The sequence below is a fragment of the Larus michahellis genome, chromosome 9 (genome assembly GCF_964199755.1).
Source record: "Larus michahellis chromosome 9, bLarMic1.1, whole genome shotgun sequence".
Lineage (NCBI taxonomy): Eukaryota > Metazoa > Chordata > Aves > Charadriiformes > Laridae > Larus > Larus michahellis.
In genome coordinates this window covers 29544116-29570936 of record NC_133904.1, presented here as the reverse complement: position 1 = coordinate 29570936, position 26821 = coordinate 29544116, and the positions used below count along the sequence as shown (strand labels likewise).

The 26821-nt window shown below is 49.1% G+C and overlaps 1 protein-coding gene across 1 annotated transcript in view; it reads left to right on the top strand.

Annotated features, from left to right (window-relative positions):
• The window catches only part of GPC4 (glypican 4), a 71119-nt gene that overhangs the window by 26773 nt on the left and 17525 nt on the right, over positions 1 to 26821 (top strand). Inside the window, exons 2-3 of the mRNA XM_074599817.1 lie at positions 5800 to 5958; positions 20282 to 20673. Of these exons, the coding sequence (XP_074455918.1) occupies positions 5800 to 5958; positions 20282 to 20673 (551 nt within the window). The remainder of the gene's footprint in view (positions 1 to 5799; positions 5959 to 20281; positions 20674 to 26821) is intronic.

Below are 26821 nucleotides of genomic sequence, written 5' to 3'. Positions count from 1 at the left end.
CGGACCAGAGGGTACCAGCAGCGCTGGGTACCTGCATCGCTCGCAGCGTGAGAGCTTGGAAACTTCCAACTCTGGTGCCCTTTGTGGACACGTCGCCTTCCGTAGCAGGGCCTCGGTGCTGGTTAACACCTCTTCCTTACTGCCACGCCACTGTCTCCACAGCAGGAGAGTCAGTAAAATAAAAACCAAGTCCCACAGCAGCACAGCTTCAAAGCAAGCGGTGAAGAGTGACCGCCCAGCAGAAAAGGAATACTCTGGTAAAAGCCATCGACCAAAAATTCCTGCTTATACCGGGCAAAAAGCATGTTTTCAAGCAGCGTGCATGTGTGAAGCCGTGGGAGGAGGCAGAAGGATCCCTTCCCCCCGCCCCCCCCTTCCCTTTGGTGTTTGCAGCTTAGTGTCATTTCACCTGGAAATGTTTACACGCCAAGACACTCTCTGCATTTCTGCTGTGCTCTTCCGTAGCAAATACCTAAAAGCCGCGGAAGCGGTGGTTAGGGTGACCCAGCCTTGCCTTTGGGGCAGGGGCTGTTGGGGCTGTGGGATGTGTGGCAGTGCCGACAGCAGCTGTGGATCACGGCAGCACCATTGCAGATAGACGAGAGCTCGCGGGCTGTTCCTGGGGGGGCGCTGAGCATCCCCGGCTCATTCTGTACCCCAGAAAACTGGGCAGGTTTTGGTATTCTGGGCAGAATTAAAGGTGATCGGGTTGGGTGGAGGGTTCGGTAGTCTTGTCTGTCTCGATGACTCCGCCGGAGTCGATCACAAGCTCATGCTTTTCTTTCTTCTTCTTGCCCCTTGTTAATGCGGGGCCGGAGCAGCGGAGCTGTGCTCAGGGGTGATGCTAGTGTTTCTTGTCATCTTTGTTGGGGGTTTGTAAAGCCTCGGTAGCATGTCAATTATATATGATGGGTGGAAGCCTAATATTCTGTGATAATTAGAAGTCAAGTCTAGTGTGAAATCGGATTAGAGCCTGGCATTACAGTCTAGGATTCCTTTGGAAGTTTGTTCGGAGGAAGTCATAAAACTCTTTAAAAGACGCCACAGGCCGATGTGTGCTAGAGGGAAGGGGCAGAGCACGAGGCCGAAATGGTGGTCCCGCTTGCCGGTCCCCCAGCAGTGTTAGCCTCCTGCTTCTCCACTGGCCCAGCTTACCCCAGCCCATTTTCCCATATGGAAGCCAAGTCCAACAGTAACATCTCAGACCATAAACTGCTTTTGGCTTGTTTATCGAGCTGCGATGAAGGGCTAGATTGTGTTCGGGAGTGTTTTAAAGAAACAACACACCCCCCTGCCTCCCAGAAACCACTCCTGAAAGTTCAGCTAGTTTTGCAGCTAGATACTCTTAAAGTATGAACGTGTTCAAGGCGAGGAGAAGCAGGCTGGGAAGGCATGTTAGACATCCAGAAACAACATTTTGAAAAGGTCTTGGAAAATTGTTCGGTGGAGGGAACTGCTTTTCAAGATCACAGAGCCCCTGAGTTCGTGCGGCACACTTACTCATTCGATGAAAACTTGTTTTCCGACACATTGCAAAATAGTTACTCGATTTGGAAGAAACTCCGTGTACCTGGAGTCTGCTAAATGTGGCGTTTCTGTAATGGCTTAAATCATAAGTTTGCAAGATTACCTTTCTGAGCACGTTTCCTTGGATGTACACATGGTAACACCGTGTACCGTTGCGTTTCTATCTTTAAACCGCCACCTCCGTCCCCAGAGGTGTGCTGTTACCTAGCCAAGGAGCAAGCTTCTCTTTGTAATTTTGGTCCGTCATTCTCTCTCTGTATTCACATGTAATATAAAATAGAGGAAAAAGTCTTGCTGCGGTGGGCCATGGGAAAGATCCGCTGCAAATCCACAACGAGTTGCAGCGATGGTGTGCATATGCGGTAGATATTTGGAGTCTCTCTCTGCTACTTAAGCTCTTTGCCACGCAGCCCCCGAGGTGATGATTGCGCACCCTGCCAAACAATTCAATAAAAAGCCGAACTTGAAAGGAAGCTGTGGCAGAGTTATATTTTTTTGCTGTGCTCACATGGTGATGAATTACAAAAGCTGCCGAGTCTTTACACTGAACAGTAGATGAAGAGTTGCCTTCTATGGGCATTGTTTGATGAGTTTTAACTTGGGAAATAATTATTGCCGAATGTGTCCTCGACAGTGAGCTCACACCATGAGTGTTCTTTACATAATATACATAAACATTAGATCTCTATTTAAGTGGGCCTAAATAATCATGTTTTTTGCACCTTTTCCTTTGAGGAGTTCACTGTCGGTTGGAAAGTGAAGAGCGTTGTCTTTGGTCTTGGCACTGGGTCGGTGTTTTCGGTGGCCGTAACTGGTCTGTGCTCACGTGGACCGTTGGCGGCGGCGGCTGCTTTCCAGGCTTCATCGTTTTCGTTCCCCGGCATGCCATGGTTGTAGCACTCTCATGTTTTGAAGCTGTTCTCCAGTGCCGCCGTGCCTCGAGGGGTCTGCTCGTGGAGGCGTAAGTGGGTCCCACCACTGCAGCCGCTCACCCGAGGGGCGCACGATGGATCCTTCACCAGGGCAGGCGGTGGGACAGCGGAATGCTGAGTTGCTCTCCCTGCAGACTCAGGCGTGGGATGAGTCCTGTGGACGGATGCTGAGCAGATTGGCTCTGCTAGCTGATTTAAAATGAGATTTCTCACAAACCGTGTCAGTGCTCTTTGCTTTGCTCAAGCAAGGATATATTCTCAGGGATGCGAAGATGCTAAGGACAACCCTCCCCGTGGGAAAACTGGGGCCCCAGTGAATTCTGGTGACTTTCCGTTGGTATCTCCTACTGCGTTGTAAGAATACTGCAAGAAAAGCAGTCTACAGCCCTAAACTTTGTTGTTTTTTAACAGTGGGGTAACACAGTGCATCCTCCTACCATCAGCACTGAGTAGCCAGAGCTCCTCAGCTCCAGACAGAGCTAATTCTTGATCACAAGCCAAGACCACATAGTGCTGACATGACTGAGAAATATCTTCCATAATTAGATTGCTTGGTCATTCATTTTTGAATGTCTGAGTTGCGTTTTGGAGCGTAATTTCTTAACGATCAACCAAATGGGATCTGTGCAAGCTTGATTTACTGGCAGTAGTGTTCTCCTTTCCTCAGCTTTGCACGTGTGTCCCAGGGAGGCACCGTGCAAATCTGGGACGAGGGGGATCACAGAAAAATGATTTTGCTTTGTAATCTCAGGTGGGATGGTGAGTTTAGTTTAACAGTATAAATAGATGTAAAACTGTTACTTGTATTGGTGAAATACATCGGGCTTTTGGGTTATTTTAATCATAAATAAATTGGAGTTGTTAAAACTACTGTTTTAGGGATTCCAGGGCATCTGTGACAACTTCAGAAGTGTCGGCAAAGTGTAACTAGGAATAGAAATCCTGCTATCGGTAGGTTTGCGTTTGCCAAGTAGGGTAGAGGTTTACCCCTCCGAAACAAAAGAATGGGAAGTATGTAAGTCATGACCCCCAAAGGCAGGCATGCGTCACGGAAACGGTACTGAAACCATGAAGTGCATTTCAGGTGAAATATTCCCGATGTACTCCCCCTTCATAATAAGAAATCTAGCAAAAACCCAACCCTGTTTCAAGACTTTTGAAATTAAATTAATTTGACACCGCAAAACTAGCCGTTGCTCTAGCTGTAATTATTGCTGCGCTGCTGTTTATTTGTTTCCCGTTGTGTCAAAGAACCTTGGTCCTGCATTGGAGCTGGAACAAAGAGATTCAAAGTGAAATGACGCAGCGGCACTTGGGCACTCGCTTTTTTTTTTAATGCGGGCTAGTAAGGCAGGCTCATAGAGGAGTCCCCAGGTGTGCTGCGGGATGGATTTGGTGGGCACGATCCGAAAATCCTAGGTGTGCGTCTTCCTCTCTTTTAAACAACTTGCCAAGCTAAATGGAGCTGCATCCTCCGGTGCTGCACCCCTTAATGCTGTGTATTCACCGCTGGGGATGCTCCCCTGAAACAGAAGGAAATAGAGTCCATGAAAGAAAAATATATCTAGAAGGAGACAGCGAGTTTTTTCTGTGTTTTCTGAAGGCTGTGTCTAAGCGGTGCTGCTTCCCGTAACAGACTTTGAGCTTTCCATAATTCAAGAGGAGCGGACGGTCTTGTGCCATAAATTAGCTGTGGCAGAATTATCTGCTGGTCAAGGTCTCTCTGTAACGCCAGGGAAAACAAACAAACCCTGTAGCGCAACAGGAAGATAGATTTAGGAGGAGAGGTTCTTAAGAATTATGTATAAAGAGATATAAAAATATTTACATCGTATTTTAAAATGGTCTTTAAGTGTCTGAAAGGAGAGGTACTAACATTTGTGGGCTAGAAAGTCGTACAAAGCGGTAATAGCTGGGCAAGTGGCGTTGGTAGGAGATTTTGCAGAAGGCTTTGTTTTGCACCATGCGAAAACTGCTCTTGTTTCTCTAAGAGCACATTTGATGCTCGGCGAGCAGGTAGGATGGCTCGTCAGTAAGCGAACAGTTGCGGAGAGGTGGTTTTCTGCGCAGGGGGCTGTCAGGTCCTTTGCAGCTCTCGCCGCGAGTCTCTGAACCTCGGTTGGTGGTTGGAGGTGGCTGGTGACTTCCAGGCTAGGGAAGAGCCTTCCCTTCTCCATCTGCTTACTCCGGGTGAAGGATAAGGTTTGGCAGCGTGGTGTGAAATGGGAGGGAAGGCAGCAGCTTACACGTAGGCTGTGTCTTTTAAAATACCATCTGACTTGGAAGGATGAGTTTTCTCATCCCAACCGCTTGTTTTGATCATATCGTCTTCAGCATTGACAAAAATTTGCACAATTCACCCAAGTTCGAACCGCTTCAGTGTTGGCCCCGCCTGCCTGTGGTGGTGCGGCGTTTTGGGACCCGTCAGAGGAGCTGGAGCTGAGCATTGCTACACCAAGAGTTTGCCTTGCCCACAAAACTCGACAGCAGCATTTTACTGGGGGTGCTAGAAGAGGGCAGCTTCGTCCCGCACCGCAGCAAGATGCTCTAAAAGCAAATTATGTGGGGCCAGATCCCATGCTCCGGTTGTCTATGAGCTTTTGAAATGGAGATATGGTATATACGGAAGCACTTCATGATTCCTCTGACGAAGCCAGCTTGAGCCAGATGACTCGTAGGAGAGAATTATCTTTAGGGTCACGGAAGAAAAATCTGGAGAATTCAAACAAAAACAAACACCCAGTTTCACCCAGGACGGTGCCAGAAAACTGTAAAATTAGAAAATTAGGAGCTGGGAAATACAAAGCTTTTTCATGAGCTGCTGCATAAAACAAGTATCTTTTAATATCGGTGATAACTGTGTTTCTGAGAGACATTACTTCTCCTATGATAACTGGAGGTGAAGAAAAAAGGATTTATCTGTACTGAAAGGACCATTGCTGTTGATGCTGTGTTGTGTATTAAGTGAATGAATTGGAAGTAAGTAAAATACTCAGCAAAAACTTTATGGAAGATACCATAGCATATACAGGTCAATTTGCTGGTTCTTCAAATTATACTGTGCCAGATGAGTATCTGTTTATTCCATTTATTAACTGAATGAGAGGACACTTCTTAATGTTCTTGCGGAAAGACGGCGTGTGGTATTTACATGCGTTGCTATGAAGTTCCTCTACAGCATCAGGTTTTGGTGTGCCTGGTCCAGTGCTCACAGCGAGGGGGTTCTCCTCAGGAGGGGATGGTGCTGCGGGTCCTCACACCCCCTGCCTCGCAAACCAACCTCTTTGCCCTTGCATGGAGAATCCTTTTAACTGGGGATATTTTCCTCTCTGCTTTTCAGGTGACCACTTGAAAGTCTGCTCGCAAGGCTACACGTGCTGCTCTCAAGAGATGGAGGAGAAGTACAGTCAGCAGAGTAAACACGACTTTAGAAACGCCGTCATAGAGCTTAGCAATCACCTACAAACCATGTTTAGTTCCAGATACAAGAAGTTTGATGGTAAGTGCAGAGACCTTGAACTTGCTCTCCTTGGGATAAAATGTAAAAAAAATCCCCATCCTGTTGTTCTCTGTGCAGTTGCTCTGCTCTGCCTCCTGCTTTGATGGGGGAGTTCATGACTTGTGGCTCAGAGGGCAAAGCATGCTGTGTTTTGCAATCCCGTGAGAGAGGAATATTTGCTGATTATGGCTGCGTGTTTCCCGAAGGGAGAGATCTTTCGTTCTGATTAATCTTTTGAAAAACCATTTTGCTTTTAATGTAAGATTGCAGTTAGTTTAGTTGGTACATCCCCGCAGCACGTGTCACTGTAACGTGCACATCTTGCAGCCCCGATCCACAAAAATGCTGATCTTTCCCAGCGTGTTGTGAACCAACAGGATTTGAATCCATCTCCCTTAGCTTTTGGGGCTAAGCAGATAAATGGAGAGCTGGTTTCGTGCGGAGGCCGAGGGTTCAAGTGTGATGCAGGCTCAGAAGCAAAATGAACCAACTCTCAGCTGAGTTCCCATTGCTGGAATGATGATGGCAACTGCTGGCTGATAGGCAAACGACTGCTCTCGGCATTGCCCTGGGATCCACAGTGTTGTCCCATCTGGGTCTCCGTAGGGCATGCCTGCCCCATGGGAGCTGCAGGGAGAAGGTCCCTCCATAGGCACACCCCCTTCCAGTGTTGCCCACCTGGCAGCCAGGTGCCTCTCTTTTGATATCACCTTGGTACATCCCTCTTGCAAACAGCTGAAGCCGATGCCCGGGCATCGGGTGCAGCACCCACTGCAGGTCTGAGCACCATTTCCTGGTTCAGCTGCCAAGCTCTTGGTCGTGGCAGGTCCCACGGTGCTCTGCAGGTGCCTCAGGGCTCCCGGTCCTGGGCATCCCCAGGAGGAAGGAGCAGGGCATCAGACTCCTATCTGGGTTGTCCTTGTTGGCTGGGGGGAGTGAGGTGACACCCAGCTGCATATGGAAATATCTGAAGAGGCAGGTGGACTGGGTTGCTGAGACTGTTGTTATGCTTGTCCATCATCATCGCCGTCTGGTAGCAGTGGTTCCACTGCACAGCTCCTCTGGACTGTTTTCTCCCTTGTTTGGTCATTGGTTCGACATGGGATTTTCTGCTGATATCCCAAAGTCTGTGCCTTGAACTTCCCAGGGGCCTCCTCTACACTACTGCAGCAGGTAGCAGCCCCTTTCTTTCAAAAGGGATTGGCACTCGGGTGAGCGAAAAAGTCCCTGAGTATGAAATTGCAGTGAGTCAAAGCGGAATTACGCAGTCGTCTTGATAGCATCTAAATCTGCTAGCTAAATATTTCCCTCTTAACCTCTGTTGTCTCTACCTGCTGGTACACCAAAGAGGTGATAGAGAGAGAACCAAAGTGTCTAGACTTGCAAGCTTATTAAATGCAGAACAAGGCACTTAATGAAATCCAGCCTACAGATAAGCCCTTTCAAAGAGACCAGAGGAAAGGCATCTGCTTCACCTTAAATGAACGACGAGGCTTTTTGAAATGCTGCACTGAAAACAAAGAGCGTGCAGGGTTCACTGTGTTAGCATGCCTGATGTGGTGCGGGCGTATAGCTAGGTGTGCCGGCCCCTTTGTAGGGTGAGAGACGGCTGCAGGACGGCCGGGTGACATTAAGCGAAGCTGAGCTGGATACCTGTCAAAGCACGAGGCTTCAAAATGGGTGAATTTGGAATGGGTGAAGTCCTTTGGTAGGAAGCCCTGCATGAGCTGGTTTGTTGGTGCTGCATGGTTCTTCCGTCAGCCCCTTGCAGCGTGCCCTGTGCCCGTCTCATCCTGATCTTAGCCCTGGGAATCCTTGGCAGGCAAATCTGGAAGGGGATGCTGGAAGCTGGGTTTGCTGTGCCCAGCCTGTCCCTGGAGGGCGTTTCTCTGCCCTGTACGAAACTAATGAAGGAGAATAAGCAGCCTCCTCAGCTTGTCCCAAAGCCTAATGGCTCTGTCTTTGAGCGTTTGCTAATATCAGATCTCAATCTTCATTTGCTGCAGACAGAGCTGATTTAGGGATTTTTTTTTTTAATCTTACCTGGGGTGGAAGCAGAGATGAACTGATTACTATCCTCCGTCATTTACCTCTTGGAAGACTTTTAATTACGACTGCTTCTCTCCCTTCCGCCCAGCCACCTGGAGGCTGAAGGCATCCCTTCAGCAGCATTCTTGCCGGTGGCTGGGGCAGGTTGAAGAGTCTCCCCTCTGAGCTCCTCAGACTCTTCTGCAAAAATTCTGGAATGCCGTGCCCTGGACTGCAGTGGTAACTGTGTTTAAGAGCCTGCTGTTGGGTGATCGGCTGCTTGTGGTGTGGTGTTGCCTTCCTTTGGACCTGGTGCTTGGTCATCAGGTCAACTGTGGTCAGTTCTGCCTTGCTCTTTTGAGTTCTTCTTGTCCAACGTAATTTTTCCCGCACTTTTTGATGTAATGTGCCCAAACTACAGGAAGAAGAAAGGATCAAGACCCATATATTTGTCCTGACCTCTAGGGATGAGATTGGAAAAGCACGTGATCGCTTCCAGAGATCTTCCTTTGCCTGGGCCCATGATCCGATTTGAGTGTTTGCAGCTCGTTAGCGCAGCCTCATTGCTAGTAGCTAAATTCATTCCAAGGAAAACAAAGCTGACGCAAAGGAGCTGTGCACCTTCCTCTGTTTAACAGGGAATCCTCTGTGCTACAGCTGTGCAGAGGGACTCAGCCGGCCATTGCAGAGGCCGAATTCCCTTCACTTTGCTGGTCTCCCAGCCGGTGGGACAGATGTCCCTCGTGCAGGGTCACACATCCCCGTGCTGCCCAAGGCCACTCCAGGATGCAGCTCAAGCAGCAAACCGTGTCCTCCAGCTCTTTGGAGTTCTTTGTTGTTGGTTCCCTGGCTGCTAATCTCTCAGCCTTGACATTCGGGTCAGAGAGGAGAGGCAGACCCGTGCTGCTGCCTCCGTTATGTGCTTGACCTTTCCAGCAGTTGCCTCCGCAAAAGGACAGTCGAAGCGGCGGCACGTCCATTGGATGGGGGCTGTGATGCCCCGTGGCTCTTGCAGCGTTGCCATCAGCTGTTGCCGGAGCGCTGTGTGCCGTTGGAACTCTTGCCAGAATTGCTCTGATCTGACACCAAAGCCATACAGAAATGGATTATCTCCTCTTAATCGGGAGCATGGAACAAGCTGCTGATTATCTGTCCCCAGAAGGCTGACCAGAAGTCATTTCGGCTTCTAATGCGTAATGCGACAGCGTCAGATCCTCCTGTGCGTGTTCGGTTTGCAGACGCTGGGAGGAGACTGGAGCTTTGGAGTCCCATATCTTATTTATCCTGTCTAAATATTTGCTTACAGTACAGCTATGTATAGGAGAGCTGGGACTCTTTAGCCTGGAGAAGAGAAGGCCGAGGGGAGACCTTATTAACGTTTACAAGTATCTAAAGGGTGGGTTTAAGGAGGGTGGAGCCAGACTCTTTTCAGTGGTGCCCAGTAACAGGACGAGGGGTAATGGGCACGAGCTGGAACATAGGAAGTTCTGATCAAATATGAGGAAAAACTTCTTTATGGTGAGGGTGACAGAGCACTGGAACAGGCTGCCCAGGGAGGTTGTGGAGTTCCCTTCTCTGGAGACTTTCAAGACCCACCTGGATGCAGCCCTGAATGATGTGCTCTGGGCAATCCTGCTTTAGCAGGGGAGTTGGACTAGATGATCTCTAGAGGTCCCTTCCAGCTCTGAAATTCTGTGATTCCGTATGCTCCAGAGGGTCTCTCCTGGTGTAATTTAACCCACTAGCCCAATCCCAGTGTAGCAGTAAGGTATATATCTCCAGCAGTAAGGGAAGTGCTTTTTTAATAAAATAAAAAATCCTTCGGGACTTGTGACATTCCCTGTTGCTAGGTGTTTTCAAGGTGAGGATGTGTTGGTTTTTCTGGTATACGTGATCTCAGATATATTTATGGGCTTCATTGAGAAATTTGTGGGTGAGATCCTCTGGCCGTGTAAGCGTCTCTCTCCGTGACAGTGGCAGCCCTGGGAAAGCCACCAAGCTGTGTGACTGCCGTGACATCTCACGCCACAGAAGCAGCTATAACAGTCAGGGCTTTAAACGTGTGTCGCCATTCCACACGCTCCCCCCCACCCCCTTTTTTTTTTTCTTATTTTTAAATCTCCTTTGCCTTGTCTCATCTTCACCACTTAGTGCCCTCCCCTTCCCTCTCCCAGGGATTAATAACATTAATAGGATTAATGGTGACATTAAGACTGCGTAAACGCTCCGTCCCATTTATTAAACTCAAACTTTCACCTCTTTTGCCCTTCGAGGCTGAAGTTTTCCACGCCGGGGTCTGTGCTAGCCAAGCAGTGCTCTGGGGAAATGGCTCAGCTGTTCTGTGGATCTGGAGTGGGGACAGGACATAGCGCATAACTCTTCTGCAGCGTTTCCGCTATTCTGTTGCTTCCTAGATAAGATGTTCTTAGGTTTTTTTTCTTATTGAAGGCACCTCCTGAATCTCTTGGAGGACATAACTGCTGTGCCAGGCCTTTTCCGGGGGGAGAAATGATGTTTTACAGGGGGGTTGCAGAGTGAGTGGGGAGGGCTGAGCCTCTGGCAGGCGCCTGTTTCTCCTGGCCCTGCGTTTCACAAATGCTTTTGCTGTTGTGCTTAAACCAAGTCTTGTCCCTTTCTTCTGCTCACTCTGGATTTTGAGGAGGCAAGCACACTTCTGCAAGCCTTGTCATACAGGAATGCCATGCATGAACGGGAGGTGGTCTGTCCCCGGCCGGGCTGACAGTACGTGTGGCATTCCAAGTTTCCAAGCGGCAAGGATTTGTACTAAATGGTACAGCCTGAGCCAGTGTCTGGCTCTATCTATTAAATGCTGAGAGCCCCATTTCCAGTCTGCTCCCCCAGACTTTTCCATTAGCGTTTAAGATAAAACAAATACAACAGTGTAAAACAAAACTCCTTTGGGACAATGAGCGGAAAGAAACCAAGCCCCAGCAGCATCCCCGAGACCGTGGTGTGCCCCCACCTTCCCTGTGTGGAGACCGGGCATAGCGGCCGGGGAGGGACGCCTGTACCTGGGCTCCGGGTTTGTGTCGGGCAGAGCAGCCACAGCTGTAAATCGTGATCATCCCACGCATCCTTCAGTCATACCAGAGTGCCCTTGATCATCCAGCATGAGCTTTGTGTTACTCCTGGGTGCACAAATACCGATTTACTTCTGGTAACGGATTTGTGGCTGAGTCCGAGTAACTAGTCAGGTGGAGCATTGGCCAAATACCTTCCGAACTCTGCTAAAACTGTTGAAAAAGCCCACTTGTAATCTTATTTCTTAATTTAGATTTCATTGTGCCAGATAACCCTTAGTTTCCAGCTGCTGTCTCCAGGTAGGATTTAGGTGTGGACGTGTGGCTGGGAAGTATTAATAGCTGGGATCGAGACAGGATGAATGAGGGGAAGCTTTTGGTGGTTTCATCTCCGCTGCTCCGGGCATTGCAGAGGCAAAGGGTGAAAGACGAGCCCGCAGGTGCCCAGCCCACCGCTCCTATAGTTAGAATTTGGCAGGCCATCGGGGCGCTCCGCCTTACCGAAATAACTGCCCTTTGGGGACCTTCATCTCCTCTTAACTCTTTTATCGGAAACTACCTGCAAGAGCAGAGACCCAGGGCCTCATCCTGCTCCTGTGCCAGGGTCCCCCGTGCCTGTAGCCCCCAGGACCACAGGGTTAGCCCTGGCTGCTGGGATGTTGGTCACTGCGGGTGTTGTGGCACAGCAGGAGGGCTGAGAGTGGTGGGGGCCCTTTGCTGGTTGCTGTGCTGGAGCTGTTTGTGCTTCTGAATAGATCTGTGTGGTGGAGAGAGCTCTACCATTACAACCCATCTTCTGGTGAGCGCGCTGATGATGACGGCATCGTTAACATGGAAACAATACAGTGGTTTTGCCTATCTGCTCCCACTCGTGTCGAGATGAAGGCACAGGCTCATTCTTCCCTCTCCAGAAAGGGACAGCACCAAACCTCGAACCAACCAGGGCAGAAAACGGTGAGAAGGTCCCTCGCGTTTTGCAGAAGCAGCAGTTGCCTTCTGCTGAGAGCCAGGCCTTGCTTTCGGACCTGTGCTTCCCCAGGGTAGGGATGGAGTGATTGAGGAGAAGCGGGAGGGAGCAACCACCAACACACTTCCTTTAGAAAAGCCCACTTGTGGGCTTTTGTTTGCGCTTTCCCCCTCGCTGCAGCAGTACTGAAACAAATTGTCTGCTGTCTGTGCCATGGAAGCTTGTTTATTCTTTGTTTTCTTTTAACTGGCTCCTCTCCATCTGGAGATTTTTAAGGAGGTACAAAAGCCACTGTGATTTTTAGGCTTGTTTGTTGGCAAGGGTGACGCTCGTCTGACGGTAGCGGGACCAGACCTCTGTTTTGGGAGGCTCAGAAAGATCCTGGGGTCAAGTTGTCTCAGAAGGAGATCTCAAAGTGGGGGAGGCTCCTGCCCCACGTGTGTGTTGGGGGAGATGGGGGAAGAAGATGAGCTTTTGTAACTGTGCAAAGACTTCAGCAATGGGGAAAGCCGCCTTCTCTACAGGCTCGAAGGGATCAAAGAGTCCTCTGGTGTCTTGGGTCCAAGCAGTTCTGCTGTCAAGATTACAGGTAAACTGCTCTTACGCTTTTGATTTTTTTTATTATTTTTTTTTTTCCTAAAAGCACAGATACGGGCAGCACACTTTATACTTGGCTACAGGAAATGTGCCCGGTGCTCTCTGGTTACTAATTGCTGTCAGCCAGTCAATGAGCTATTGTTTGTCTGTTTAAAATTAACTCTCTCTTCCTCCTTCCTATGTGCGGCCTTGGGTTGCTCGTGGAGTCCTGGGAGCTGCTGCTGTGGATGCTGGTGGAGCTGATGGCATTTTGGGGTCTTGTGGTGGGCTTAGGGGTGTGATATTCCACCGGTGCAGAGCTGGAGTTATTCTGTTAGCGTTAAATGTACTGTCAGGTCTTAGCGTCCAGCCGTTGGCATGCTGGATGGACAAAGAAGAGAGGCGGCCCTAGCAGGAATAGATCTCGAGGCAAACGTAATGAGATGAGGGGAACTGAGGTAACGGGAACAAGAAAGCCATCCCTGTCCTTCAGCATCATGGGTCCTCCTCAAGCTCTGCAACAGCAGTCGTAGGAAGGGAGGCTTGGAAAAATACGTATGTGTGAAATACCTTCGCGAGCGTCCCAGAAAGCTCCTCGGAATGGGAGGGTATGCAGCAGGCAACCTGAAGGAACTGGCTTTCAGATTTTGTGGGTGATGTTTGCTGTTTGGGGTGGGCAGTTGGTGTGCTGGTACCGGATGGACCTGGGTCAGCAGGCTAAAGCAGCTGAGAAATAATAGATGAGCTTGAGGAGCGGGGGCGGTGAACGTTAGCCATGGGAGGAGAGTGGAGGGAAGCACGCGCAACCGGAGGGAAGAGAAGAAGCAGCAGCGAGGGAGGTGTGTTGGGGAAGACTGCCATTGAGTCGTGGCCACGAGGAGGAGGAGGATGGAAGAGCTGGGGATGAGGGATCTGCTGCCTGGGGAGGAAGCAGCGTGGGAGCAGCGGGAGAGACCCACTATAGCTGACCCAGTATGGGACGTGTGAGCAGTGATGGGCCCTGGAAATGGAAGGAGGAGGCTGCAAAGGCTGGGCTCGTCCTGCTGTGTGGGATGTGGCGGAGCAGGATGGACCAAGAGGGTCCAAGGGCATTTCGGCTGTCGCTGCTTTCCTAATTCATGTTACGTGCAGCGGGATGCGATGTGATGAATTGAATTGCAGACGGTGATCTCCATACTGTTTTTTCCCCCCCGCTTCCTTTGTTGCTTCTTATTCCTTTAAGGAGCTCGGTCTCAGTGTGATGGTGGTGTGTCCTTCCCTGCTCTTCTGGGCTCCTACCAGCCCTGGGGGGCAGATGAAGATTATGTTCTCAGGCCCTCAAGAAACAAGAAGTTACAGAAATCCTGGGGTTTGGTGGTTGTTTTGTCTCCTCTGAGGCTGGAGCCCAATTGCTGTCACTGGCTTGAAACCTTTCACAAATAAAGCAAAGTTTGGGGAGATGATGTTGTCCCTCTCAGCTCTCCAAGGTTCACATGTCAGGGCTGTTGCTGTGACACTGGCATGATTTAAGCCTGTACTTCTTCAAACTCTGCAGAAGAGTTCTTCCCATGTCAGTAAGTGCTAACACATGTTTGCAAACAGGACAGAGGAACAGCTTGTGAATTTGCCCTGCCCTTCCTGAGTTCATATTCCATAAACGTGTTAACACTATGTATTCATCGGTTTCTCAACACTTCTGGAAAAAGGTTGTTAAGCTATGGTTTGTTTTTCCCTGGTGGAAATTACAAATACGGTATATGCAATAAAGGAAGTGAAGGTATATTAAAAATAATGAGGCACATTTAAAAAAAAAAAAAAGTCTCTTTCCTTTGGAGTAGGTGGCATGGCTATGGATGGCTGCGCCTTCGAGGTGAAAAGAGCTGTGAGACATTCGTCTCTTCTTATTTTTATTTTTTTTTCCTCCAAATTCCTTTTATCTGTCTGGATTGAATTTTGCTTCGCATGGTAGGAGCAGCTGCAGGGTGGAGTTTGCATCCACAGATGCACCTCGGCAAAGGCGCTGGGACGGTGCCGGCACCGGAGCCTTCGGGGCCACGGCTCGGGCAAGAGCGTCCGTCTGGGAATCCATCTCGCTGTTGCGGGCGTTTTATGAGTAAACCATTTTCTGAGAAAATGTAATTAATCTCTTTGTGGCAGTCTTCTCCTGACACACTAGAAAGCATAATTGTCTACACAGACAAGCAAATTAAAGGTTTCGGTAAGACAGACGGTCCTTAATTAATCATAATCTGGACAACATATTAAGAGTATACCCGAAAAGCTGGGTGGCAAATTATCTGAAACTAATTAATTGTGCCCATAAAAATTCAGCATGTTTCCTCTGCAAGCTTGAGCCTGGTTTTATTTATTTTTTAAGGTGTGTTGAGTAATTACGTGTCTACCTGGTGTCTGTTTGCATTGTTAATTTGGAAACCTCAAGGAGAATAAGGCCAGTTGAAAACGCAGCTCTGAACGAAGCAAACCTGGTGCATGGGAAAATGTAGCATGTCTGGTGGCCTTTGGGAGCAGAAGGGCGCATGGTAGCCCTGCTCTGCTTTTGGAAGGACACCAGCACACCTGGACATGGCCAACGGATGGGCATCTGGAGAGCACATTGGCTCAACAGCCTTGCGGAGCTCTTGGATAAGACCCTCTGCCTTTTTTTGCACCACAGTTAAGGTTTTCTCTGCTCTAAAAAAAGCTGTGGATTCTTGGTGCTGAGCCCTGGGTTGCTCATGGTTTGAGTCTTTGCAGATGCTGGAAGAGGAGCAAGTGGGGTGCCGTTGAGCTGTACTTCATTGTTCTCTGAAATAAATGCGTTTCGTTCCTGAAGATCAGGAAATTAAAGGCAAAACTGAGCACTCAACGGTGGTCGGCTATGGGTTCAGCGCTGACGTCTCCCTTCCTAGGCCGTGGCTGGAGGGGCAGAGGACACTGGTGCCAGCAGTGGTAGGAGGCATCTCAGGCCAGGCAGTTCTGCCGCTTCTTTTGTCACCAGCATTTTAGGGAAATGCCAAACCTGCCTGTGGGTGAAGAGCAATGTGCCCCTTTGACGTGTTTATCTAATTTCTAGGAGCTGCCTTTGATATAGGTAGCACCGTGCCCCACAGCAGCAGGCTCTCCTCATCCAAAGCCCCCTCATATGAAAACCCTACTCGTAATATGTCTGAAAATGTTTGCACGAGGAATAGGAAAATGTTGCATCTCTTTTTACTTGAGGAAAGGATATTTTCAGGTGAGACTTAGGAATCCAAGATCAAAAATAATCCGGGGCACAAAAATCCAAGGAAGGGGATATATGGCCTGGAGGTGAGATTTGCCCTGCGCCTCGCGGTGGGTGGGGTGGTTTGTGTTTCTTCAAGTACCTCGTGCATCCGCAATTGAGAGAAAGGAAAAGTTGTGGATTACTCTGGCGGTGGGAACTGATGTCATGTGGAAGCTCCTCAGGGAGGTGCGGTGCCCTCCTGTGCTGGGTTCCTGGCAGGGCCGGTCTGCCCTCAAGCTACAAACAGGTAATACATCTCATTACCTGAAAAAAAAGGATATTGCCAGGTAACTATGGTTATGTTTCCCACTGTGCTGTTTTATGGAAGGGTTTGTTCAAAAGCGGAGTTTTCTTTGGTTTTGTTGTTGTTTCCAGGATTCTTATTGCAGAAATACCAGATATGTCACATCCAGTCTTTTTTAACTGTTTCAAGACGTCTCTAGGCTTTCCCTGAATGTTGGGCATTGAAATTCTTCACTGAAATTCAAACGTGTTAAAAGAATAAACAGAGCCCAGAGCTGTAGGTTGCCTGGCTGCAGATTACTGCATTTTCTATCTCTAAGTTAATTGCATTGGAAATGTCATCTTCCTTTGAGCATCAAAGTTGGGAGCATCCACAGAATTTATTTGGCAATCCGGGCGAATTTTAAACTTTCTTCTTAGGGTTGGGAAAGGTTTTGTGGCTCTGGTCCTGCTGGGCTGCGCTCTATGGATGGCAGCGCTGGTACCTTCACCCCTGCTCGTGTCCCTCCTGCGCATCACCCCAAGTGAGAAGATGGCTTTGCATCAGCAGGATGTAGCCGAGATGGGTTGAAGCAGTAAAGTGTGGACTTGCTCCCATTTCTTGGACCAGAGCCGGTTGAGCCAAGTTAGCCCAGTGCCTTGTCCGTCCTTTCCGTGTAGCCCAGACATCTCTCCACGTTCTTCTGCTCTCAGCTGGGAGAACCAGGGAGACCTTCACAAGCCACGTGCAGCTCCCACGGGTCAGTTTGTGAAGCCCTTCCTGGCGCTGTGTGTGTTGCTTGTGCCTGTTTGTCGACAGAGGGGCCAGCCCTTGTCCTGGGAGTTTAAACAAGATAACCGGGAGGGAAAAGAGAGCCTGCCATCCCTCCGGATAGCGGCGTCTCGGAGAGCACTGGCGAAGTATGATTTGTCGGCTGTGAAAAATGTTTGCGTTTGACAGCTTTTCACGGGAAGGCTGTCAGAGTGATAATTTAATGAGTACAGATTGCTTGCACCACAGCTGTAAAACGTGCTTTTTACAGTGCTGTAAAATAAGCAGCCGAGGCCTTTGTGTGTTTGCTTTGTTTGAGAACAAGTCAACTTCGAATACAAATGAAAGGTGGTCATTTATTTTACCCAGCAAACAGTCAAGACGTAAGAGAGGAACCTGCCATTTTTCTTCTTGTTGGTGGCAAGGTTAATGCTGGGTTACGTTGGTGTTTGCTAATCAGCTTGTTTCTGTGAAGGGGAGAATTAATATCTAATTAGATGTAGGGAGTTACTAGTCAGATTAGCATTTAAGTCATAAAAAGGACTTTTGGGCTTTCTTCTCTTCGTTGCAGACGTCTATGCCTGTGGTTTGTGCAGATAAAGCTTAACGTTCCTTCCTGTGCCCGGGCTGGTTTCTCAATGGGGAGACAGAAACTGAGGATGCAGGTGTGCGGTATGCCGACACCTGGAGTAAAACCGAGCTCTGTATCTCACTTCATGCCTGCTGCTGACCGAGTTAGGAGTGCCGGGCATCGCATAGAGGAAGATGTTGCCGTGCAGGTCCCCCTGCTGGCTCCATCACTGCTTGTTGGCCCCCCTCAGTGTCCCTCCTCCCCACCTCACCCCCACCTCCAGGAGCTTCCAGGTGCCAGCGAGGCCACCCATGGGCCAAGCCACCGGCACCGGTCACCGGGACATCCCATCGGCGCGGTTCAGGGATGCAGGGGAGTGCTGGTGGGGAGGCTGTGTGGGACGTGGGGCAGGAGGGGAGGTGCTGGCTCTGGCCTCCCTTCTTGTTTGGAAAGGGGCACTTGAGAAGGGGTGTATGCTGGCTGAGAAGACACCGGCTGGTGCTTGAGCAGGGACAATGGCTTTGCACCTGTGTGGTGCCTCCTGCAGCAGTGTTGTGCTGGGGTTTTGGAAGTGGTTTTGGTGGGAAGTTCTTGTTTCCTTTATTTACCTTCCTTTTGGGCAAGGAAAAGCTGCTGGCTGGAAGACTGCAGGTGCACAGGTATTTGCTGCTAATTAGGTTGCCTTTTTCTTTCCCCAGGATAATTAATGAACATACCTGGTTCTAGCCCACATGAAAAAAATGCTAAGAGATGAAGTGCTCTAAAGCCTGGATACGGTTTATTCAACTTCCACTTTGGAGTGTAACCAATAAAATGAGTCTGGGCAGGAGAATGAATTGGTTACGCTAGTATGGATGTATTACTTGAGATAACTTTCCTGGCTTAAAGCATTGCTTCGGGTTCCTTTAGACTGGTGGTTGGAAGTGTTTAGTAGATTTCCCATCAATATCATTTCAAAATCGAATTCTTTTTGAAGAGTTTGCTGATGCGTCTGCCAGCTCTTGTGCCTGGCACAAAAGTATTTAAGTGCACAACTTATTTGGTGATGCTAAAAGGTCTGAGCAAAGGAAGGAAGTGACCCTTCAAAATGATGAAGTGAATTAGAAATTAATATACACCAAGCTAATCTCTATAGTATAAACTCAACAGAAAAAAAATCTTCCTGGAGAGGAAATGCCAGTCATGGGAACAAAAGTGGAGGTTCGTGCTGATATTGGACAGAGGACGTGTCGGGTGTTTGAAATCAATCTCTTCTTCCCTGGATCATTTCTCATGTGCTCCTAAGAGGCTGCATTATATACAGCCATGTCAGGCCCCGAGCCCCATGACTTTGTTCGTCAGGAACTCGAGGAATGTTTCAGTTTTTCCAGAAAATGTTTTCTGTGTTAGGCTTTGTTTGTACTGGAGCACTTTGAAGACGAAAATCTGAACTTCAGCATACTTGTAATACGTTTTAACAAGGTTTAAATTCACACCGGGCCAAAATATTCTCACCCCCTCCCCCCTTCTAACAACTTCTGGCTCTAAACGTTACTCCTTTAAGGATTAAAAAAAAACACAGAGGCATGTTTTATTAAAAAATATTTATTGGATATGAGTCACAGAAAGGCAGAGGTCAGAATCCACAATTGCTGGTGGCATGCATAAAATAATACGGTTCCTGGCCCATGCGATGTGCGGTGGTGGAGAGGCTGCCCCCGCGCCCCAGGGTGCCAGCGTCCCCATGGTGGCTTGTCCTGGTGGCACCTACCCTTGCTCTCCTTACCTCCTTCCCAAGGTAACGTAGCACGGAGTTATGTTCCGAGTGGCCCAAATGCAGCTGACTTAAAGGACCCCTCCCATGTTGTTTATTTTATTTTAGCTCATCTACACCAAATCTCCAAGGCAAAGGCGGTGCAGCAGGGTGTCTTTGCTTGGACAGACGTGCCAAGGCTTGGGTGGCACTGTCTTGGCCGGGGATGTTCTTTAAACCGACCTGGCAGATGCATCTGACGTGCCAGGCGTTGTCAGGTCAGCTCTTCATTAGCGTCGGAGACATACGTGGCACTGCCAAGATGCGGTGACAGCACTTCGGCAGCGGCCCTTCCCTGGCACCGGGCTGCCTGGTATGCTGGGAGGGTGAACCCCAGCAGGGATCTGCTTTTCAAAAGCCATGAAACCCAAGGGTCCTTTGTCATCTGAAAAATCTCTTTGTCCTTCTTGTGCCAAGTGTTTAGCCCTTGGATTTTCAGCAAATTTTGGCTTAATTGTGGGGTTTTTTGGTACTGCCACGAACATCTGAAGCCCCGTTTGCAATCAGGACCGATTAGGTGATTAGAGACAGGCCCTGTCCTGAGAGCTGACCACCTTGCAAGATGGGAGAAAGAACCTGCAGGTAGATTTTTGGGTTCGCTTTTAAAACGTATTAAAACTTCTTAATTTTTGAGGCTTGTTTATCATCATTTCAGAAAATGAATTGACAAGAACTGAAAGAACCTATTTGTGCAAAACATCTGTTTAGCAAAAAAAAAAACAAACAATTTTTTTTCTTTCTGATAGTTTTGTGCTTTGAAATTACTTCTTTTAAGATGGTTGAATGGTAACACAAGAAATTGGCTTTTTTTTCTTTTTCATTTTGCTGACTTTTGTCACAGTATTCAGGTGTGCATCAAAAGAGATTTCACTCGTGCAAGTCTTTGAATCTGGAAAGAGGTTGAGGGGGGTTGGTTTATGAAGAGTGATCAAGAATTTGGAGATATATCAATAGTTTGAAAATTTTTAGGGAGTCTTAACTTTCCATTTCATTTGGGTGATGGTCTCATTATGCTGAATTTCCCAGTTAAGCAATGGTAGTGGTTATAGCAGTGTGCGAACACGCAACCCAATGGCCATGTTTACCGTGTCTTCTCTACCTTTTTTCTAGAGTTCTTCAAAGAACTTCTCGAAAACGCGGAGAAGTCGCTGAATGACATGTTTGTGCGGACGTACGGCCGTTTGTACATGCAGAACTCGGAGCTGTTCAAGGACCTCTTCGTGGAGCTGAAGCGGTACTACGTGGGTGGCAACGTCAACCTGGAGGAGATGCTCAATGAGTTCTGGGCGCGCTTGCTGGAGCGCATGTTCCGGCTGGTCAACCCCCAGTACCACTTCACAGATGAGTACCTTGAGTGCGTCAGCAAGTACACCGAGCAGCTGAAGCCCTTCGGGGATGTGCCGCGGAAGCTCAAGCTACAAGTGACGCGAGCGTTTGTGGCCGCCCGCACCTTTGCGCAGGGCCTTGCTGTCGCGAGGGACGTCGTGAGCAAAGTGTCTGCGGTGAGCTCCATCTTGTGATTATTCCTATGTCCCATGGACTCGTGATGGGTAGCGTCTTTCCCTGTTGTCCTCACTAGGTACCTAAAGGCGTTGGTGGCAGTTGGGTGCAGGTGGGACCAAACTCCAACTATGTAGGCTGTGCCGTTGCATGGTAGAGTCACGTTGTGGGGACACCACCATCCAGTGCTGCAGCTTGGATGTTCCCCGGACTGATGCTGTCCCACCTGTCTAGGGAACAGCAACAGGCAGGAAATTAGACACCTTCTGCAGTGGAATTAACCATGTTTGCTTGTGTAATGGCTGTATCTTCTTGATACTGCCTTCCAATTACAGTGAGTCATGGATGTTGTGGGCATCTATTATGGAGCAGCTGATGATTTGTTCCTTACTCCCAGGCGCGGGGAGAGGCTGTTGAGCAAACAGTACTTCTATGATAACAGCAACCCAGAGCCATATGCGCAGGGAAGGAGCCGGTTGTACTTGGTGCCACACACACAGCAGGAGTTAGCCCTCAGACTTTTATAGTAAAGTCACTTTTTGCGGGGGTCAAACACGTGTCATGTGTTGGTCACTCAAGTATTTACCTCCCTCTTCTTATAAACTGCTTTGGAGTGGTTTAACTGGGGTGACTTTTTTTTTTCTTTTGATGTGAAACTTGTCTTTAATTTTAAAGCCTGAGTTTTATGGTATAAGGAACGGGTGTATTCGATAATCCCTTAAAGTGATGGTGTAAGATAACAAATATTAGTGATTTCCTTTTAACAAACTCGGCTCGTTTCCTGTGGGCTGTAGAAGAGTTAGTATAATCATTTGATGGGGCAGAGAGAGGTTTACTTTCTCCCTACCTGGTTACAGAGTAATAAAAGGGCAGGCAGTAGTTTGAATTACCGTAAGTGCCAGGAAAGAGTTGGGGGGGAGGAAAAAAAGTTGTAGTAAAGCAGAAAAGAATAGCTGTTCAGGTGCTCTTAGGAGCTGAATGCAATTTTGGAGGCAGCACAAGCAGCATCGTTAAGTGAGATAATCACTCAAATTGCGTTGACTTACAGGGATAATATTAAAATACTGTCTCTCTGGAAAGAAAGAAAAACTGCTTCCACGTTAATTTTTCTTGAAGAGAAACGAAAAAAAACCATCCTGTGGTAAGCCTGCCTGTGTGCGATAGGGCAGAGAATATTAGCAAGGGAAGAGCTGCCATACTAATATATGCAGGCTCCAGGAACGTGGTGTAAGTCAGCGGTGGCAGGTTTGCGTCCGTGGGCACTCTGAGTCCCCGTTTAATAGTGATAACTCTGGCAAGGGACATGTCTGGGCACCGCTGGTTGAGGATGGGTGTTGTGGAGCTCCCTGGGTGACACGTGGGGTACCTCTTAGGAGAGCAGAACATCCTCCAGCCCCGGGGACGCCGTCCTGTGGTGGGAAGGAGATGGAGGAGGGAGGGTCGGTGCTGGGTGAAGCCAAGCGTTGTCACTCCATGTCGGGTCGCTGGCCAAGCCTGCCGACCTCTTGGTTGGGGTTTCAAATTTGGTGACTCTTGTTTCTGGCTGCGTTAGCGTTGTGGTAGATGTTGTGGTCAGAAAGAAAAGGAAAAAGGGTTTTCACCGTTGGAGGGTGTGGGTGAAGTATTCGGGTGGGAGGTCCGTCCGCTAAGACCCAGTACAGTTATCAGGAATGTGCAATCACTCGATAGGCAGTAAATGTGCATGGGTGAGGGATCGTGTTTATGCTCCATCTGCTCAGAATTCATCAAAACGTCTCCAGACTTGACATGGGACCACGAGGGCTACGGTCCCCGCATCTGTTACGAATCAGAGTCGTGAACCTGAGGTGGTGTCGTGATTTCTCTTTCCCTTTTGAAGATTCTCGAGTGTAGAGTTGCCTTCAGCTCTAGAATTAATTGCTCAAGTGTGGAAGGTTACCCAGAGAGACCCACTCAGCTGCAAAAATAGCTCACACGCCGTGGACGATCACAGTCACCGCACTTTCCACTTCAGTTTCACCAGTTGCGCTGGAAATCCTGCAACAGCTTCACTTCTCGAAATGGCAGCAAACGTCCCTGCTGCTTGCGTACTGCAGCTTCAGTGGCAGCAGCGGAAGGAATAATAGCCTTTTCTATAGTGTTTTAATCTCATGCAGTAGAAATCTAACGTCACGTTTCTGCAAGACACAACGCGAAATTCTATACACGAGTTTAGAAGCTGATGGTTTTATGCCTGCTGCTTTGCGGTTGTGTTTGTGCGGTTGGTACATTACATATAGATTAGCCCGGCTTTGCTGAGCTCTATATAATGACTCTATTGACTTTGGTTCCTTATTATTTTTACTCGGGAGTTGTAGCGGGATGACTGCTTATACCAGGGATTAACTTGAGGGATAAATCTTCTATTCTTCTTTATGAAGAAAATGTCCAAAGTAATGCAAATTAGTTTTACTTTTAACGCGTTTTGTAACAAGCGAGTTAAAAACATTGAATTGAAAATCCTCAGGAGGAGAAATAAAAACTAGTGCAAGACCCAGCTGCTTTTTGCCTTCCCGGGGTGCTATCAGGAGAGCAAAGAGCACTTTACAGTAGAACAACCTTGGTGGCTTTTTAATGACCCTGTATATTTTTACGTCTTCACTCGGGAGATGCGTTTAGAAAGGTATTGTTCTTGCCTGAGTTTGGGAGTAAAGGGGAGAAAGAAGAGAGAATACTGAAGAGCTGCAAGGATGCTTGATTTCTGAGCCAGAATGCTAGGAAATTACTTTAATTCGGCAATGGGATGGATCGGAAGCCGTGTGCTGCAGCCCAAGCACACAAAGCAGAGAAAGCACTGACTTTTTTCCAGCTGTGTCTAAAAAACACAATTTTGATGCTCTGGTCTTCATCCCTCAAATTCCCTCCTTTGGACCCAAAAAAGTACAGAATTCTCCGGGTTGGTCCTGAACAGCAGATCCGAGAAGAAAACCCAGGGCGCCGTTTCTGCCCTCTGGAGACATGTCCTGTGTCTGAGGTGGGCAGCGAGGGGCTGGGGGCCTCGAGCGCTTCCCTCTGCCACTGGCAGACGCCGGGCGCTTTCTCTGACCTCCCTGCCCTTGCCTTCGGGAGACGGAAACCTGCCTATCCCCTAATCGCTCATCAAGCACTAAAATCAGCCGAGTTAAATTGCAGCCAGCAGTGACATTTCCTGCCCCAGCCAGGGGTGGTAAAATGGAGCAAATACAACCCAGAGCCTAAAGTGACCGAAAAAGGATGAGAACCTCCAACTGGGCAGTTCTCAAGCTGCAGAGTTGTTCCCTTAATGAGTTACATGCGATTAAACTCTCAGCCCAGTTAAGGGCCGTGACACCTTTGAGGGCAAAGTGTTGGGTGCAGGTCAACTCCAGGTATGGGATGGAGGTGCCCATTGTGGGGGGAGAAGGTGGTGGTGGTGAAGTTGAGGAGTGAGCCCCCTGACAGCAGTTTGTAGAGTCGTAGGGAGCCTGCTTGACCCAAGGACTGGGAGAGGAGGTCTGGCTGGAGGTCATCAGCGGAGGGGCGTGAAAGACAAAGCGTGCAGCCACACGACACCAAATCCCCACATTCGTGTTGCCGTCTCTCCCCAGAGCTGCAGGTGGGTGTGTGCGGATGGGACCTCCTGCAGTTCTGGCAGTGGTGAGGGTTTTCTGCAGCCCCCCCAGGAGACTTATGCGATGAACTTTTGTTTTGGGGTTCTTTTACCCCTTTTCCCTCTTGCCTGTGTGTCCGATTGTTTGAGGAACTGCTGGGAGCTCTGGAAGCTCCCAAATCACCTCCCCAACAAGGATTTGCATGCTGAAAGCCACACGTGGTGCAGTTGCCAACAAAGCAGCTGGGCTGCTGGAAAGGGGCTTCCAGCCTGTCCTTGGGAACCCTGGGAAAGGCAGCAGCTTCAGAGTTGTATGCAAGAAGTGGTGTTTAATTCGGAAGTACAGGTGGGAGCCGTGTGAAACAATGCACAGCTTCATATGAGGAATATGCCTACCTTCTCATCTGCCGGTCCTCAAGAGACACAAGCAGTGGAGAGGAAGGTGCTGGAGATGTTTGCGGTGCCAGGAGGAGCGTGGTGTCGGCGTTTCTTCCCTAATCAAGTGTGAAGATAGCAGCCAAGGAGGGAACTTTCTTCAAACAGATGGAGGGGAATTGCAGAGGGGACAGGTGATTGCCTTCCCACGGCTGTCCCAAACCTGGAGCGAGAGCCCGGTGGCTTTTTAACCCCTTTTGCTCTGTGTTGCCTCATCCCTAACGAGGCATTCATGGAGCACAAGTTAAAGCTCTGGACCTACCTAAACCAACGTTCCGTTGGCCTGCATGAGCTCCCTTCCCTCCAGCTGCATCCCCTGGAGCGTGGCTCCTGCCTTTTTTGGGGTGGATGCTGAATGTGGGCCAGGCATTAGCTTAGGAGAAGCAGTGATGAAAATAATAAAGCAATGAACGAAAAAGAATTAAGGCCTGTATTGTCAAAAATATCAGGCCACTGAGCTCCCATTTCACTAAATGTTGTAATTGCCATTCGAGAGAGCAAAGGTTCAGTCTTTGCCCTTGGTTTGATTAAGGGGAATGGGACCTTAATTTTTCTTCAGGAAGAAGTTTGCGTTCCTTAGAGCCCCTTCCAGTCCCTAAAGGGGCTCCAGGAAAGCTGGGGATGGACTCTGGATCAGGGAGGGGAGCCATGGGATGAGGGGGAATGGTTTTCAACTGGAAGAGGGGAGATTTAGATGGGATATGAGGAAGAAATTCTTCGCTGTGAGGGTGGTGAGCCCCTGGCCCAGGTTGCCCAGAGAAGCTGTGGCTGCCCCATCCCTGGAGGGGTTCAAGGCCAGGTTGGACGGGGCTTGGAGCAACCTGGTCTGGTGGGAGGTGTCCCTGCCCAGGGCAGGGGGGTGGAACTAGATGGTCCTTAATGTCCCTTCCAACCCAAACCATTCCATGATTCCTATATCCAACGGAGCTGGGCAGCCTTCAGGCAAGAGCAAACTCTCCCAGAGAAGCACCAGAAATGAAACGTGTTCCTTGCATGCATTGAGAGGAGACGGGGGACAGATGCTGCTGCTTCATGGGCTACTGAGAACCAGCCCAAAGAGCCGAGGAGCCCTTTTCGCGCTGCAGAAGGACCTCCAAAGAATCACTGCTGCCCTGGCAGTGAGTTACAAGCCATGGGGCCAGACTGAGGGGCTGCCGTGCACAAGGACGGTGCTTTCCACGTGCCAAGGGCGAACATCAATGCAGAAAACAATACCAAGCACTTCTCCACATCAAAGATGACCCTGAGAAGACCTGCCAAGAATGTGGCTGCATCTGCCTCCGCTCCAGCCATCTGAGGGTCTGCATTAGGCGTAGCCTTCAAAGCATGCTCGAGCGGCAATCGTCGCGGATTTAACGTGCTGCGAGCGCGCGTGGACGCGGCTGCGGGTTTGGAGCTGATGGCATCATGCAGGAGAGTTTCAGTCCACTGAGTTGCTTTGGTTTTTTTTCTTTCTTTTTCTTTTTTTGCCTCTCTCCACACTGTGGTTCTGCTGCTGATTTTGAAAACAATGTGAGGGATAAGTTAAGGAAGTTTTTTGGGTGTAGCTGCCAAGATAAATGTTCTTGCTGTTTTACGTATTAAAGCAAACAGAACGCTCCTAATTATCTACTGTGTCTCTGAGTCGGGGAGAGGCAGGTGCTTTGGGTAACAAGCTTTGTTGGAAGGGCACGTTGGTCCTGAGGGCGCCGAGAGCGGGAGATGCTGACCCTGGTGTTGCTCCGTAAGTGGTCGGTGGAAAAGGTGTCTGCTTGGCACCCTGAGGTGCCCTCTGCTCTGCACGGGGAGACAAGCACATGGTGCTCCGCTTTTGACACACTGATGTTAAGGCCGAGCGGGTTGAGTGACTGGGGGTGTGATTCTCAGGAGCTCTGCCATTGCTCTCTGGCAGTGTCGCATCCAGCTAGGGGTGGAAAGCAAGCTACGAGTCGGGAATCAAGCTTAAATGTCGTCTTGAACTCTTCCTCACACAAGATAACGCTGCGGCAGACATTGCCATGGGTGGGGAGAACCGATGGGACACAGGACCCTGCAGTTCCCAAGTATCACTCCTAAATGCGCTCCCTTCTGCAAGACCTCAGGGGCCCAAATCTGTGGTTGAACCAGATGCTTTCTAAATTATTCATGCG